This window comes from Muscardinus avellanarius (genome assembly GCF_963383645.1).
Source record: "Muscardinus avellanarius genome assembly, chromosome: 4".
Classification (NCBI taxonomy): Eukaryota; Metazoa; Chordata; class Mammalia; order Rodentia; family Gliridae; genus Muscardinus; species Muscardinus avellanarius.
This window is the reverse complement of record NC_137789.1, coordinates 8,371,414-8,389,430: the sequence shown is the minus strand read 5'-3', so window position 1 is coordinate 8,389,430 and position 18,017 is coordinate 8,371,414. Positions and strand designations below refer to the sequence as shown.

General features: G+C 47.8%; 1 protein-coding gene across 5 annotated transcripts in view; it reads right to left on the bottom strand.

Moving 5' to 3' along the window:
* ZFAT (zinc finger and AT-hook domain containing) overlaps positions 1-18,017 on the bottom strand; it is a gene marked incomplete at both ends in the record, with an annotated part of 197,320 nt that overhangs the window by 68,002 nt on the left and 111,301 nt on the right. For all 5 annotated transcript variants that reach the window (XM_080694115.1, XM_080694117.1, XM_080694119.1 and 2 more), the window contains one exon: positions 6,862-6,950. In XM_080694115.1, the coding sequence (XP_080550241.1) occupies positions 6,862-6,950 (89 nt within the window). The remainder of the gene's footprint in view (positions 1-6,861; positions 6,951-18,017) is intronic.

Sequence of the window (18,017 nt, the reverse complement as noted above, 5' to 3'; positions counted from 1 at the left end):
GGAGAGAGAAAAAGAGCCGACATTCTTTGATCACCCACCAGGTACCAACTAGTATACCCACTACTCGTAAAAATTATATTGCTTTTAATATCTTCAACACCAGGAGAAAGATCTCACCATCAGCATTTTACAAATAATAAAATGTATATAAAGAAAAACAGCGCAGCCTACAAGAAGTACAGTCAGGGACCAAGCCTTTATCTGATTCTACATCCTATGCTTTTCTGAGACCCCACTGCTCTGAGATTTTCAAATAGCAGCCAGAATCTCAATGAAATTCCAAAAGGCAATTTACCACTATCTTCACAGAAAGATGTCATAGAGGAGAAATGTGTTTAGACTCTGCTTTGACTTTCAGGAGTTTCTGGAATATGATTTTTACTTAGAGTGTTAGCACTTACAGTTATTGAATAGGAAAACAATTCAATTCACATGATTAAAAAATTATACACAGTAAAAATTCTCCCTTCCAGGCCTGTCTTCCCATCTATCCAGTTGCAATCCTCATGCACAACAACTAGTAATATGTCTGTTTAATTTGCATGTATTCTTGCAAAGGCTTTAGAGCAAGCACAAGTAATACCCACATGGCCTTTCCCTGCTCTAACCTTCCTTTGTGCGCTTGGTTACATATCTTAAACATCTCTGAATAAAGGAAGCAGGGAGCTCCTGAGCGATCCTGTAGCTTCAGAGCACTCTATTCTTTGGACTACCCACTAGCTATCCATCCAATCCCTACCCTATTCATGGACATTTCAGTTGTTCCTATGACCAACCCCACATAGTTATCACTTCATGTATCTGCAAAGTCAGTCTGTAGGAGATGAATTCTCACAAAGAGCAATGTTGGGTCAGAGTATATTTATTTGCAATTTTGACACAGTCTGCAAAAATGACCTGAGGAGTCATGACTCACACTGCCATCAGCCACATATGAGTATGGTTGTTTCCTGGTGGTCTCAATGATGGGGTGCATGCTTGAACCTGTGAATGTTTGCCAGTCTAGGTGAAAAATAATATCTTAGAGTGGTTTTACTTTTTTATTATTATCAGTGAAGTTGGGCATCTTATTATGTACCCGAGCTATTTATTCCCTTCTTTGTGACCTCCTTTATTTATATTCTCTGCCTATATGAGATAACCATTCAGTAAAGGTAAGACAAGTAATAAACTAATATTACATGAAAATAAAAATAAATCTAGCTGTTTGCTATTTTTGGTGGGATTTCAAAAAGTATCATTTTAAAATACCATTCTCAGGCTTTGATATCTAACATGTATGCTAATAAGAGAAATCGAGGATAGCTTCCGAGAATGGATGAGCTGATCGATCAAGCCAGCAAGCAACCTGGCAAGAGTGGCAGAGAGATGCAAGCAGCGAGAACAGCAGACTGAAGAACCGAGGGGTGATGTCTTCCTCTAGCCTTCATCTTTCCTCTCCTCCCACCAGCTCTCAGTGACGCCACCGCCCCAACCTCCAAGCCTCTCATGACAGGAAAAAATACAGCCCGACTACTTTTTCCAGATCGGTCACTGAACTCCAGATTCGCAGGCTGCAGGACTCCAGTGAATTCCACATGCAGCTGACTCTCAAACTTAGTTCATCAGGATGCACCCTATGCCAGCAATCAGAAGTGGCTTCTTTAAATGAACAGATGACACCTGAACGAAAATGGCCACTTTTGACTGATATGAAAGATGAATGCCACTGCCACCACCAGCCCTGTCATGGAGAACAACCCTGTCAAGGAGTCCTAGGTTGCCAGAGCCAGGAGCAGGGGTGCGCTCCCCACAGGTGACTGCTAGAGATTCCTGCCCCTTGGTCACACTGCCGTCTACAAGAGTGCCTGGACTGACTGACCTGCAGGAAAGCAAGGGCCGAACAACTACACCATAGGTTCCCAAAGTGAACCACAGCACCCCTGCGGGTGCTGGAACAAAAGGCAATTACGGAAAAGAATAGAAATTTGCCACTATGTTTTTTCCTTTCTTTTTGCCTAAAGAAAATAGATTTCTGGGGTTGGGGGCACTGAGTAATTCATTTTTTCTGAAAAGGGCATGGTGAGCCAGATAAGTTTGGGAACCTCTGAGAAAATGGAAAGAAACAAGCTTGTCTTTGTTTAAAGACCCTGGCTCAGCAGCACTCCATCTTGCCCGAGCATCCCCTCTGGCCCCTCTCCAAGGTCAGAAGTGTCAGTTCCACCCCAGAGAACACATTTTAATCGCAGCTGCAAGAAATGCACATAACACCTTCACTATTTATGAATTCTCAGTGGTTTGATGGGCTTCACCACGTGTTTTATAACCCTTTATATCTAAGGATGACTTGAAAATGCTTTCCACATGAAGATGTCCACTGCAGTTTTATTTATAACAGCAAAGAAACAGGAATAACCAAGCTATCCAATTATGAAAAGCGTGGTTCATTAAACTATGATACTTATCCTTAAGCAACCATTAAATTAGTGTATAAATATTTTTCATGAAATGGGAAAATGCCTATGAAATGCTGATTTTAAAAAAAAGCACCATTTAACATTGAACAAATAGTCCCTAGCCTCACCTCTGACTAATTCAGAAGTAAAGAATGCTTGGCCAACTGTCCACTCACTTAGCCAAGCGTCACCAACAGAGCCTTGTCAGGGTAAAGCCGATGTGATCTACATTAAAAAGATTTTGCATTAATTATATAGCCTCAACCATGTCTAAAAAGGTACATTTAAAAATTTATATGGAGCCAGGCGTGGTGGCGCACGCTTGTAATCCCAGCCCTTGAGAGGCTAAGACAGGAGGATCACACAGGTTTGAAGCCAGCCTCAGCTACTTAGTGAGACACCGTTTCCAAATAAAGTATATATTAGATCTAGGAGTAGAGCCCCTGGGTTCCACCCCCAGTACCCCCCACACACACACACACAAAAATCTATGTGGAAAAAATCCATAAGCATTTTCAGAACCTTATTTAGTGAACACGTTAATTTAAAAAATAAATATACAGCCAGGCGTGGTGGTGCACACTTGTAATCCCCATGCTTGGGAGGCTGAGACAGGAGAATCTCACAGGTTTGAAGCCAGCTTCAGCTGGCTTAAGAGACCCTATTTTCAAATAAAATATAAAATAGGTCTGGGAGTGTAGGCCAGAGGTAGAAGGCCCCTGGGTTCCATCCCCAGTACCACCAAAATAAATAAATAAATTAATTAATTAATTAATATAATATATAAATAAGAAAATGTGCCATCTACAACAGCAATGCAGGGCTTTGTCCCTATTTTAGTGTTTCTTGACACAAATTATATTTTGTAAATATATCGGCATCTAAAAGAGATGATTGGTTTTATCTTAAATGTCAAGTGCAATAGATAAGTATCTGTCTAAGGACTCTGAGGCCAAAGGTAAGATTAGTAAATAATAGTAATAATAAGAAGGAGGAGGAGGAGGAAGAGAAGGAGGAAGAGGAGGAGAAGAAGGAGGAGGAGGAGGAGGAGGAGGAAGAGGAGGAGGAAGAGGAGGAGGAGGAGGAGGAAGAGAAGGAGGAAGAGGAGGAGGAAGAGGAGGAGAAGAAGAAGGAGGAGGAGGAGGAGGAGGAGGAGGAAGAGGAGGAGGAGGAGGAGGAGGAAGAGGAGGAAGAGAAGGAGGAGGAGGAGGAGGAAGAGAAGGAGGAAGAGGAGGAGAAGAAGAAGGAGGAGGAGGAGGAGGAGGAGGAGGAAGAGGAGGAGGAAGAGAAGGAGGAGGAGAAGAAGGCCACTTGATTTCTCAATAATGTTTGCCTTGGTATGAAACAGGCATTCATACTGTGGTGGCTGATACCTAGCATGTCCCCCAGAGGCTCGGTGGGTACCCATGCAGCCAGGTTCAGAGGGGAGCACTTAGATAATGATTGTTCCTCGAGGGCTCTGATCCTATCAGTGGAAAAATCCATTGACTGAGTATTTGCCTGGACTACTGGAAGGTGGAGGGAACCGTAGGAGGTGGGGCTCGGCTGGAGGGAGGGGTCCTTGGGTTGTCCCCCACCTTTCCTGTACTCCCTCCCTCTTTGCTTTCTTGGCCACCCTGAGGCGAGCAGCTCCACCCATCACACCCTCCCTGCCATGATGTTCTTCCTCAGCACAGGCCCACAGCCATGAGGCCAAGCCACTATGGACTTTAAGTGGATTTTTTTCAGGTGTTCTGTCACAGCAATGAAAAGCTGACTACTACACATACCATGTATTTCCTAGCCTTGATGAAAAAAAAAATGTGACATAGAGTCAATGTAAAGAAAAAAAGGAGTGGGGGGATATGACTGGCAGAAGAGCGCCCTTCCAAAGATGTCTGTGTCCTACTACTAGGAACCTGTAAATACGCGCTACCTTACACAGCAAGAGGAATTAAGACACCAGGCGGGAAAAGGTTGCTAATCATCCATCTTACAATGAGGATGTTACCCTGGGCTACCTGACTGGGCCCAGCATCATCCCAGAGTCCCGACCATGGCAGAGGAGAGTCAGGGAAGAGGTGATGTGACATGCTTTGAAGTGATGCGCTGACTTTGACGACAGGGGCAGGGCCAGAGGCCGAGTGGTTTCTGGAGGCAAAGGCTAAGGAATGGATTTTCTCTTAGAGCCTCCAGAAGGAAACACAACTCTGCCAATACCTTGATTTTATCCAGGCCAGACGTCTACATTGCAGAACAATAAGATAATAAATGTAGGTTGTTCTAAGCCACTAAGTTAATGGACATTTATCACAGCAGCAAGAGGAAACTAATCTGGAAGAGGGAGATAGAGAATTGGGGCAAGAGCCATCGCTGCTGTTTGGAGGAGGGCACAGATTGTTTACATTTTACTGTCAGACTCCATCAACTGAGAAACACATCTAAGATCCTGGCATAGGAGACCTCACCAACTTATAATTTTTTTTTTTTTTTGCAGTACTGGGAATAAAACCCAGGGGCATTCTACCTCTGAGCTACACCCCCAGCCCTTAGTTTTATTCTTTATTTTGAAATAGGGTCTCGCTGAGTTGCAAAGGGCCTCACTAAGTAGCTGAGGCTGGCCATGAACCCTCCTGTCTCAGCCTCCCAAATGCTGGGGTTACAAGCGTGAACCACCACACCCACGGCCAACTAATAATTTGAGAGATCAAGGCTGGCTTCAGAATTTCACCCAGGCCTGAATCTCATTCCAGCTGTGGTACCACTTGGCAGGAAGGAGCCCAAGTCCACGGAGAACCTGAGGGAAATTGGCCATGTTCTGAGGACTGGTCCATGCAGCAGCTAAGGCCCAGCTCACAACACCAACCACGTGATGGCAGGAAAAGGGTCCTAAGTATCCATGTCAGTGAAATGAACTAACGCCACCCCAAACCCATCTCCCCTGACCTAAACCAACACATGCACAATCTAGAGAGAAGACAGTGAGGATGCCAGGCAGAGGGACAGCTTCAGTTGTGTCCAGCTAGGAAAGGAAAATGTCTACACCAAAAGGCAAAGCCGGCGGATGCTGGAGTAGCTAGGAAAATAACTGACCCCACTGCGCCTACGCTGCCCCTCCACCCGCCCACCGCTGACACAGCTCTCTGTTTTGTAGCATGATGGCTGCACTAGTCTAAGAAAACCTTGAGTCTCCCAAAGAAACATTGCGCTGTGCAATCTGAAGTGGAATTCTTAATTTTAATTACATACAAAAGGGGCATAACACCCAAGAGCCTTCTTCATTCAGACACTCCCACAGCGCACATCTCCCCCTCAGGAGTTCCTACCCGGTGTGGATGCCAAAAGCAGCCACGTAGGCATCAGGCTGCGCAGGCCTTGGTTCTTCCTTTTCCTCCCTTTCTGCCCACAACAAGCAATGGAGAAGATGTCGTGAGAAAATTCCAGGGGCAGCAGCGAGAGGCGCGGTTGAAGTCCTGGCAGATCTTCATGTCCTGGACATTGCAGGCATATAACCGCTTAACCCCTCGGAGCCACAGCTTTACCAGCTGTGATTCTGAGCAGGAGATGAGCTTGCTGCAGGGGAAGACTCTGGCGCCCCCACAAGGGCTCAATAAGGCAGTGGCAACCGGGGTCCGAGGATAAGGGCATGGCAGAAAGGAGGTCTAGTTCTTCATCTGTCAAACAGACAGCGGTATGTGCCTGAGGGAGCTGTGAGCGGCCAGCACACAGGAGCTAGTAAGTACAGCAGTGTGGGGTGCTGATCAACAGTCCCTCCATTCCCTATGATTCCTCGGGATCTCATGGTAGACTCTATTTCAAACAACTTATTAGAGCAACATGTTCACAAATCTCAACGATTTCATTTCCAGGAGCCGTGGCAGCAGAACAACTACGTTGAGAGGCATATTGCTTACCCCAAGTAATGATCAGTTTTTTTAATTGAACAAATTACTGGACCACAGATCCTACACTCAGTAACTATACCACGAGCAATAATGCAATGGGTATTATCACCTACATTAAAAAATATCACTCAGCGGTAATGAGAGGATACAGAGAGCCCTCATCTCTCGACCCCCACCTCACGCTGGCAATGGGGTGGGCACTCCACCACACTTCTTCCTGTTCCTTTAACATCCTGCCAGGTGGGATTCGTCACACCTGTTTTACCTGGGGATTCACTTCCAGTAATCCAGGATCTGAAGGCACAAATATGTATCTCTAAAGCCTGCACTCTTTCCTTTAAATAACTCCCTTTTTTTTTTTTTAAATGGTCAGAGCATGGCTTCTTCCGTCAGTATCCTTTTACGCACGATTCCTTGACTTGAAAGAGAGAAATGCTACATTTCCAGAAAAAGAGAGCACAAATTGAGCGGTGTCTCAGACTCCGCGTGGGCCAGCGGGGAGCCTGAGGTGGAGGCGCAGCCCCTCCGCCCCGTGCCCTTACCTTGAAGGACGCGTGCTGCTCCATGTGCCTTAGCAGCTGGGGCTTCTGGGCCGCCGTGTAGTCGCACACTGTGCACTTGAACTGCTTCCCTGGAAAGAAGCAGAGGGCAAGGTGAGCGTAGCCAGGCTCCTGCCTGTGGAGGAGGGGCGGGCCGGAGCCCCGCCAGGAGGAGCTGAGAAGGAAGTCCACAGGTGCAATGCAGCACCGGAAAGGAAAGGAGTGCACTGCTGAGGGGAGGGAAAGGAGAGAGAAGGGTGTGCCCAGCTGCCTAGCAAGAAAGACAGTGAGGAAGATGGTGCAACGGGGGAGAAGGCAGAGGAAGGGACCCAGGGCAGCTGGGTAAAGGCAGCTAGCTCTTCCCTTTGCAACCTGGAGGGTGAGGTTTGCAGGAAGTCAACAGCTGGGCTGGAAAGCTGGGGTCTAGAACATCAAGGGCCTGGGGCGTCTCACTAAGGAGCTCGGCTGGGATCCTGAGAGGAGAGGAATCCTGAGCACACATTCTGCAAGGGGCAAGGTCTGTGTTATAGCACTCCTATGGCCGGGAGGGGTTTAAACGGCACTTCTGAGGAAATGATAGAAAGAAAGCTATAGTGAAATGGAAAACATTGCTCTCGCAAGAAGATTGGTGGCTTAGCAATATTTAAATATTCAATAACAGGATAAACAGGCCTTCATGTTTAATCAAATTAACAAATATAGAGGGCACGCTACCCTGTTTGTTTGTTCCTGATTAGCATAAAATAAACCTCCATTCACACCAATACAAATAATGTGCAACCAACTAGAAATATATTTCTCATAGCAATAACTGGTCCAACAAGCAGCTTCTAATGGTGTGAATGTCGTGGGAAACACAGCCACATTCCTTGCAGTGTGGCTCCCCAAAACACTGGCTCCTCTGAGCCCCTGACCTCACCCTTTCAGAACAGCTGGTGAGACTTGTCTACAGCTGTACCCTCAATGCTCCTACTACATGCTCCTGAAGCCAACGAAATCCAGCCGATGGCACTAGCTATAACCAGCAAATGGGTTCTCACCAAGGTAACCAATGACTCCATGAAAAGCCAATGGCAGCCTTCAGGCCTGATTCTCCTGGACAGGTCTACTGCATGCGACCCTGCAGCAGCCCGGGATCTGAAAATCTGCTCCTTTGGACTCACAAATGCAGGACAGAGCAGAAGTTCAAAAGCACAGCACAGACGCCCCTCACCCTTTCTGTGACTGCCTCTCAAGCCTGCCCCCTCTGCCTCTGGCTTTGCCTTCGCTAACATTTTCCATGCATGGAATGTACCATTCTTCCATGAAGAATGGCCATTCTTCAACCTAAGTTGAACAACATCTCTTGCAACTGGGAAAATAGCCAGCCCCTTTGCACACCCCACTATACACTGGCCATGTTCCCCTCTACAGCACCCTAACTACCCACACACAAGTCAAGGGCTGACATCCGCTGCCACAGATGGGAACCATGTCTTACTTGTCTTAGCACAGTGTGCGTGCCCATACTGAACATTTATTTACATGCAGTATATTATTCTGAATTGATCAAGAAAAATAGGACAGTTTGTGCATGTTACACAAATGACACTCTTGATAAGAGCAGCAAAAAATGATATAAACATGTTAACATTGTAGTTTCACCTATAATTCTAGGTTAATAAACCCCAAATTCTAGATTTTATTAAATCTTCAAAACCAAAGTATGGGAATATTTTTCCACTTATACAGCATACAAGTTATAAATGGAGATCAACTAAAGGTTTTTCCCTTAAATATCATAGCATCTTTTTTCTCCAACACATTTCTACACATTTCTACACATCAGTAGAACAATCTCAGCCACACACACTTCTCTGCTGATACGTAACTTACATAAATACACCATCATTGTGTCCGGCAGCCAGAGGAAAATGGTGTTTGGGTTCTTTACCACCATGGTGGGGGAGGGAAAATGACAGGACATTCTTCAGGGTGATAAATGTTTTGTCCCTCATTATCAAATGCCTGGATCAAAGAGTAAAAGATTTAAATGCTAAAAAGGAGCCCAGCTCTGAAGAAGCAGAACAGCTCCATGTGGGATCAGAAGTTAGCCCTGTGCATATATCCTACTCTTAAGGCTCTGCAGGAGACAAAGAAAAGAGAGGGCCCCTAAAAGCCACCCCTTAGGAGACAGCTGAGCTCTGGCAGTAAACATCACCAGTGTTTCCAGCAGCCACAGGCAGCCCGACCAAGCAGGCCTGGGAGAACACTTGACATAATCTGCCGCTGCCTAATTAAAATAATGGAATGCAGACTCGTGACTGATCATTAAGGACTGTGCCTTAAGACACTCCTGGCGCTGCCTACCAAGAGACAACTGAGGACCTCGGGGAGCCGGACTGGAAAGCCTCGCGCTTACTCAGGTTAGAATGACCTCAAAGGACTCACGGCTGCGCATTAAATGGCTCTATGTGGATGCAAATCGCAGAGCATCCCAGGAAAAGAAGCACAATTGTGAAGAAAAATAAGAGTTTGTTTTTTCTTTTTCTTTTTTGTGGTGCTAGAGATTGAATGCAGGAGCATTTTACCTCCAAGCTACACCCCCAGACTGAATTTTTTATTCTTTATTTTTTTGGGGGGGTGGTACCGGGGTTCCTGGAAGCCCTTCTACCTCTGGGCTACACTCCCAGACCTATTTTATATTTTTTTATTTGGAAACAGGGTCTCTTAAGCCAGCGAGGCTGGTTCCAAACCAGCGTGATCACACACACACACACCCACACCCCCCCCCCGCCTCCCAAGTGCGGGTATTACAAGCGTGTGCCACCACGCCCGGCCTTTATTCTTTATTTTGAAACAGGGTCTCACTAAGGTGCAGAGGACCTCACTAAGGTGCAGAGGACCTCACTAAGGTGCAGAGGTCCTCACTAAGTAGCTGAGGCTAGCCAGGAACACGGATCCTCCTATTTTAGCCTCCAAGAACTGGGATTACAAGCGTGCGCCACCAGGTCCAGCTTAAGAGGCTGTTTTTAAAAGCCCTCACTTTTCACACAATGTACCTGGCTAGTTCTACCTACTGAACAATGGAGCTTCCAGGACTTACACAGGACCTTGCTGTGTGCCCCAACCCGCAACACAGGCAACACAGCTCGTTTACAGGTGAGGAACATGAACCAGGAATCTGAGTAACTTGCTAGGTCACAAAGCGGTGAGTGTCAGAGGCCAGACTCAGACCCTGGTCTACTCAACCCCCAAGGCCCTATTCACAGCGGGATAAAAATCCTTTCAGCCAATAAAGGTATGGCATGATTTCCCCAAGGTGAGAAAGAATTTAAACCTGCAATGGGCACATCTGTACCACTCACACACCAAGGGGCTTGTCGCATGGGATGGCTGTGCTAGAAAGAGCTACCCAGGACAGCCAGGGGCAGGGTGCCGTCACTCATCAAGCACTGAAAGGGAGCCTGAGAAATGACACGGGGGTGCGCGCAGGGGACTCAGCAAGACCCTTCACACGGCGCCCACCACGGCCACTGGCAGTGCTTCCAGTCGTGTTACTTTGAACCTCTCTGACACTCTCTGAGAGTTCTAATCAAGATCGCCGAAAACAAATCCCAAAGCAAAACAAATGTGAACAGAGCAGTAGGAAATGCTTGTAAAATTGCAATAAGTGCAAGCAGCTACATAACCAAAGTTTACTGAAAGCCCTCTACTCCTGCCCAGCTGCACCTCGGGCCTCATCTGCGCCCAGAGCAAACGCCCAGAGCCCGGCCACAGCTGGGGGCCTCAAGAGTGTGGCTCCCCGAACTGAGCTCAGGTACCACCTGCCCTGTGTCCATTCCACCGCCGGGCCTCCATAGGTGCTTGCTGTTCCCAACAGCTGGAGGGGGGACCCTGCCTGTGCACCCAGTGTGCTAAGCTCCAGGTCCCTAAGCCTTCATTCAAATGCTCCCCGCTGCATCCCTCCACAGCCGTCTTACTGAAAACGACAGCCCCATCTCTCTTTACTGACACAGTTTTCGCATTTTGGACCTTATAATAGTCTTACATTAAAATGGAATCATTTCACGCTTCTACTTTCGTAGCTCAATTTCTCAATATTTGAGAAGCGTCCTGTTTCCACTGTAGTGCAGCGTTGTTTATTGATTCCTGTCGTGTTTATCATCTGTCTTACTCACCACAGCCTCAGCCTCATGACTGCGGAGGGTTGTCTGCTTGCTATTATTAGTGTTGTCCACTACTACACCTAAATTACCTAGCAGCCAAAGCAGTAAGCTGATGGGTCTTTAAAGGTCTGTATGGCACCCTCACTGGCGCCGGCACCCTCGGGCCAGCACCTTGTGTTTCATCCCACGTCCCAGGTGCTGAGATGTGAGGGCATGCTGGGGCTAAGGCTGACGGAAGTTTCAGGAGCGCCCCACTCACGGTATGCTCAGCCATCCTTCCCTTCTCCCCACAATCAACATCACAGCAGCAGGTCACAGGAGCCAGGACACGACCCTGCCCACTGTCCCCACCTAGCCACAGATGATCAGGCCGCAGTGGACAAGTGGCCCCGGCTGAGCCAGACGTCACAGTCATCTGGGTCTGAAGCAGGTGCCCAGGAGGCACTGGCATCTGTGTGCTCATTCTGGCATGAAACAAGTCAGCAAGAAGGTAGGAAGGCAGGGTCGGGAAAGAGCACAGAGCAGGCAGAGATGCCATCCACTGAGGGTGGCAGGAAGCAGAGTGGGCACGGTGCAACACGGGCAGCTCTGCCGAGAGCTCGCCATATGTGGGGACCACAACCTGGCCCTGAGAGCCGCGAGGGGCAAGAGAGCAGAGGCCCGGCCCAACTGACGGCCATCACCTAAGCAGGCAGCGGCGAGGAGGAGGATGCCAGTAAATGCTCACTTGGCGGGACCAAGGATGCAGGCAGAGCGTGGTGGAGAGCAGAGGGCAGGTGCCACGTGGCCATAGGACTGCGTGGCAGGGGCTCCACGGAGGAGGCGATGCTCAGCTGGAATGGACAGCGAGGGACCAGCGGCAAGGAGGGAGGACAAGCCTGGGAAGAAGCAGCTACACACACAGGGGCCTGAGTCTCCGGAGGCCCCCTCAGTCTTTCACAGTAAGTGGCCCTGGTCCTGCAGGGTGTACACAGCTGTGTCGGGCTCACAGGGCTCTGTCTGGCCAGGTTGCTCACCTTTCCCTTCTTCAGAAGGAAGAGACAGGGATCTGACTTCGTGAATAATCTCAGAGCTGGTCAGTGCTTGTCCTTCGGGGTAACATTTAACTGTTGTGAGCACTCAAAGGCCCTCTGAAGCCGGGCATAGTGGGGCATGCTTGTAATCTCAGCATTCGGGAGGCTGAGATAGGAGGATCATGGTTTGCAGACAGCCTCAGCTACTACTTAGTGAGGCCCCTTGCAACTCAAGAATAAAAAAAAAAAAAAATAGGGCTCGGAGTGTAGCTTGAAAGTAGAATGCCCCTGGGTTCCATCCTCCTTAGTACCGCAAAATTAAAAGAAAAAAAAAGAAAAAAAAGGGCCCTCTGAGCTGAGTCTTTCTTTCCAGTGAGGGAGAGAGCTAAATCCTAGCTCTTCCGGAAGTGGACTCTGTGGAAAGCAGTCCAGCTACTGCAGAAACAGCACCTTAGTGAGAAACGGCAACTTGTGGAACAAAGGCTTCCAAATTACAAGCCACACAATTTACGAGCGCAGATACTTACAGAATCCTTATTTGATCCAGAGCCCCAATGGTAGAAACCAAAAGCATAACAACCTACAACAACCTCATGGTGTTTAAAAGAAAGAAGGCAACCCCCTAAAAACACGCATTCTATGAGTCCCTTCGTGTAAGGTTCACGGCCAGGCAGAGCTCGGGGAGGGTGCTGGACGGCGAAGCAGCCGCTGCCTTGGGGAGCACAACTTCAGAGGGGCTGGCAACATGCTGTTGTTTCTGCTGAGCTGTGGTTCTGTCACTGGCAACAATGCACTGAGCTGTACATTTGCTAATTATGTTCTCTCTCTCTCTCTCTCTCTCTCTCTCTCTCTCTCTCTCTCTCTTTCTCATGTGTGTGTGTGTATGTGTGATATTTTGATTTTAAAAAGTTAAAAAAGAGTCAAGCGTGGTGGCGCACACATGCAAGACCCTGTTTCAAAATAAAGAATAAAAAATAGAGCAGGGGGTATAGCTCGGAGGTCAAATGCCCCTGGGTTCCATCCCCAGACCTGCAAAGAAAAAAAAAAAAGTTAAAAACACATAATACCATCACAGGCCACTTGCCCTAGAAGCAGCTTAGGAGGCAGCATCGAATTCGTTGAGAAAGGAAAGATGCAGCAGGAGGCTTGAAGATAAAGGCTGAGTGTGTGACAGTCTGCAGGACACACAGGGTGCTGGTGCAGGCGGGAAAGAGCAGCACTGTGATCCGTGTGCTGCTGGCGGGCAGGCAGCCCCCGAGGGCCAGCTTGTGCATTCCACAGCTTCTGCTGGATGCACGGGACTTCACCGTCAGCTCCAATTTCCCTAAAAACACATGATTCTCTTCGAAGATGGGGGGGAGGCATCTCCACTACTTCTGTCCATCCCTCAAAATGTTGTGGTTCCATTGTTGCAAAACCTCTCTTTCCAAGCTTTCTTTTGGACGGAGCCTGTTGCTGTGTCTAACGTGAGTTCCTGGGCCCTGTCCTGTGGATGGACTGAGCAGCATACCTGACCTCTGACGTCCTGGGTGCTGCCTGGGCTGGCAACTGGAAGCTGGCTGAACTGGAGTGTTACAGGTGGTAAAAGAAAGTACAGGGTCTGGAGTCTGCTCTGCCCTTTGCTTGGGCTTTGCCCATGGCCAGTTACTCTGTATGCCCTGTGAGGACAGGGCTGGGAGGTACAGAAGAGAGGAAGGGAACAAGGAATGGAATTCTCACCCTCTTCCCTAGGAATAGGTAAAGGAGGGGGGCAGCCAGGCATGGTGGCTCACACCTGTAATCCCAGTACTTGGGAGGCTGAGACAGGAAGATCACACAGGTTCAAAGCCAGCCTCAGCTACTTAGTGAGGCTCTCAGAAATTTAGTGAGACCCTGTTTCAATATATATATATATATATATATATATATATATATATATATATATGTATATATATTAGGTCTGGGAGGTAGAAGGCCCCTGGGTTCCATCCCTGGTACCACAAAAGAGAGAGAGAGAGAGAGAGAGAGAGAGAGAGAGAGAGAGAGAGGAGCAAACCCAAGGAAGCTGAGGCCGCCCCCACACATAGGCTGCTGTGGAAAGAGAGGCAGTAGGGGAACCCGCAGCCCACCTGCCTTGCTGGGGCTGGGGCTCCGGCAGGAGGCTTTTCCTGGGGAGACACAGAGGCATAAAAGTGTCCATAGCATCCTGAATCTGCAGAGTGGAACCAAAAATGGTAGAATCTCTAAGCCCCCGTTTTTCTGCTCCTGAAAATGAAGGTAATGGCCCGACTTCAGGACCTGTGGCCCTTGGCCCACCTTTCAGCACAGCTGCTCTTTCTTACACACCCTCTCCTGCTTGATGAGTTTCTCTGAAGCCGATTGCAGCTGCCCAGTTGCTTCAAATAGAATTCTATTTAAAAAAAAAATTAAGAAGGACTGGAATGGTAGAAAAATCTTAAACCACTACCTCCACCTGATGAAAACCCCTTCTGATATAAGGCAACTTGTCTGAAGTGTCTGTTAATTAAGCATCACTGCCAAATCAAACGTCACGTGTACCTCTTGAAGTGGACTCAAGTACTTAGAGAAAGGATTCCATAAATCTAAACTGTTATCTAATATCTATAGGCAGAAAAGTGGAAATGCCTTACAACTGTTTATACTGTCTTACCAAAAAGGTAGTCTTTTGCATAAGCAAATTTTCAGCAGTTTTTGAAAAACTGACTGTGCTTTTTCCAGAAAACTAACATTTACCCCGTTTCAACAGTGCTACTCTTTAAATATTATCTCTTGTATGGTGTCTTCCTAATGACAGAATATTTGAGAAGAGAAATTTGATCTTTCCTTAATGATAGAGATTAATTGCTGTTAAGTAGCCCCTCATAAGGGGTGTCTTTAGGAGCTGCTGGGCATATGAGTTAGGAGCCCTGTTCCCTGGACAAGAGTGTTGGGCTCCGGTCCCTCTCAGCACCAGCCCACAACCACAGGGTGGCGAGAAGATGACGCCCCACACCCACACACACATATCCAGCTCCTACCCCCCAGAACTGATACATGCTGCATCACGCATCATGAGAAGATGACACCCCACACCCACAGATACCCAGCTCCTACCCCCCAGAACTGATACATGCTGTTATATGGAGCAAAGAGGGGCTTTGCAGCTGTGATCAAGTTCGGACTCTTGAGCCAGGAGTCTACCTGGATTGCTCAGGTGGGCCTAGAGATCCTGGAGGCAGGAGGGCGAGAGTCGGAGGAGATGGAGGGACAGGAGGATGCTGTCTATGCTGCTGGCTCTCGAGACCAGGCAAGGGGCTCGTAAGCCAGAGGATACAGGCAGCCTCTCGAAGCTACAAAGGACAAAGAAGAGATTCCCCCAGGAGTCTCCAGGAAGAACACAGCCCCACTGACACCTGGCCATTGTACTGCTGATCTCCAGAGCGGAGACATAATAAATGAACGTTGTTCCAAGTCACTGAATTTGTGGTTATGTGTTACAGCAGCCGCAAGAAACAAACTCCCCTGTTACACACGGGGATGCTGAAACACTGGCCCAGGCTGGAGGGGCAGGAAGTGGTCCCAGCTGGCCTGCCCTCCTCAGCCAGCGCCTTGCCCTCTCTGTCTCGCCTCTCCACTCGGCCCTGCGCGCAGAGGTTCGCCAGCTCGCGGGAGCAGAGCATCCTGCAGGAAGCAGAGTGAGCCCTTGGCTGCACGCTCCAAGCACGCAGCTTCATGGTTCTGGCATCTGCGGTAATTTGTGCAATGGCAAATCAGAACAGAAATAGCTACAGCAATAAAAATACAGTTTAAGAAGTCTCTGTACTTTAAAAGCTGAACTCCAAGCAACTGCAGACTGAGCCTGATGATTCTCTGTAATTACTACATCAGTTTTGATACAAGGAGGAATGGATCAGCAGGAGACAGAGCACAGATAAAAGAACAGGGAAGAGCAGGACATGGAGATTGGTCTGAAGTGACACGCTGCACCCAAGACCCCCACCCAAGTGAGGTTCCCGGAGGCCCAGCCTTATTCTCCAAGTCAATCTGGGCTGGCTGTTCAGTAAGCCTCACATTTATATTTTGGACTCAGTTGTTCTCAATAGGCCTTGGGTTAAAAAAAAAAAAACTAACAAAAAGCTTGATATGGACCCAGAATATGCCTATCAAATGGCACTCCTGGGCCTTGACATTGGCCTGGTCCTCCCCGGCCATCACCCAGACCGACCCCTAAGACCAGCCGCAGCAGCCTGATGTGGTCCTCCCGTCACCTCACCCCCACCCGCCTCTTATTCTCTCCCAGGGGTGAAGGGGGAAGGATGGGGCAGGATGCTGCAGAGAGAGGATCTCACTACCAGCAGGCTGCTGCTCGGAAGCCATTGGCTTCCTGGGTCTGCTGCTTTTAGAAGCAAGTAGCCATGGGATAAGTAGGGCTACTTTACCCCAGAGTAAATTTGCCTCTTAGTGGACAGAAAGTGGAGGGCTCCACATGTACATCTAGAACAGTTCAACATGGAGCCACGGGATCTCTTGTTATGAATTAAAGGGAAGGAAAGAAACTTCCTCCATTTAGACCTAAGCTCCATACTCAACTCTCCGCGTGTCTACTTATTACATGACAAGCCTGCTTAAAACCTAGATGAGCCCTCTTTGTAAAGTACATCAGAAACCGTCTTCTTAACGCAAGTGTATGAGAAAAAGCTGGTTCTGGGGTAAAGGGAGACTCTGCAGAGGAATCAGCCCTGAACTGCAAACGGCTTTCCACTGGCTGATTAGAGAATTCTCATCTCATGATGTAACACAGGAGCACTGCACCCTCCAGCCCCCTGGACTGCCAAGGGTGGGCGGAATCACGCTGAACCCCCAAATTGTGCATCATGTCCAGCTCCTTTTAAAGACAAAGGGGGAGGAGTGTCATAGAACGACTTGCATATTTTTTGCATAAATTTCTGCATATTGTTGGCACACAAGCAACATGTTGGACCAGGCCCCTTACAGATCAATTTCTCTCTTTGTACATATTGACTGGCAAACCTTTTTAAGGGAAACCTTCACCCAGAATGGCCTCTCTTTTCAAAGGTACAGTAATGAGCTCCTCTGGGAAACAGGAATGCGATAAACAGGGATACATCACTTTAAATGAGCCAATAAATGTGAAAAATTAAGATTTGCAAGCAGGTAGAGGAGAGAGTAATTACTCAGTTCCTCTTTACTTCATTAAAGGCTGCCCAAGAAGATTCATTTAATAGCAAGTTTCTCGGCTGTGTTTTAAAATATCCGATTCACAAGCATTTGATTTAACAAAGCGATGAAATGGGAGAGAATAATTGGCACTTTTTGAGTACTAGCATACCCTAATCACTTTGTGCGAGGCATTTTACCTTCTTCTTTTTTTACTTATTTATTCCATAAAAGTTTACTGAGCATGTATCATAACCCAGGTGTCGCTCTAGATGATGAGATGCCACGCGGAGGTCGTAAATCACAAATCTCTGCTGCCAGAGCTTACGTTAGAATAGAAGACAGAAAAATCATAAATCAGAAAAGGCATGATACACTAGAGAAAGACAGGTCTAAGGGGGACCTGTAGAAACATGGAAGGAAGTATAAATTGGTGAAAAGTTCTAATAGAAGGATACGAAAAATGGCAAATAAGGAACACAAAATACATACAAGCCAAGGAAAAGAACATAAGAAACGGGGAGCCTGAACGATCTGGTGGGGTGCTGAGACGATACACACATGGTGCTCAGAACATGATATTCCTTCAGCAGAGACCGGAAAAGGGGGTCTCCGTGAAGATAAGGCAGAAAGAAAATTCCAGACAGGAAGAAAGGCTTCTGACGCAAATGCCTGAGATGAACATGGACCTGGCCGGTTTGGGGACCAAGTAGACTACTATCTGGAGAGGTGAGACTGGGAAGGCAGAGGGCTTGAGGGCAGAGAGGTCAGAGAGGGGGCCTCCAGGATCACCTGGGGCTCAGGGAGGGTTTGGGCTTGATTTGGACTGGGCGTAGATCCA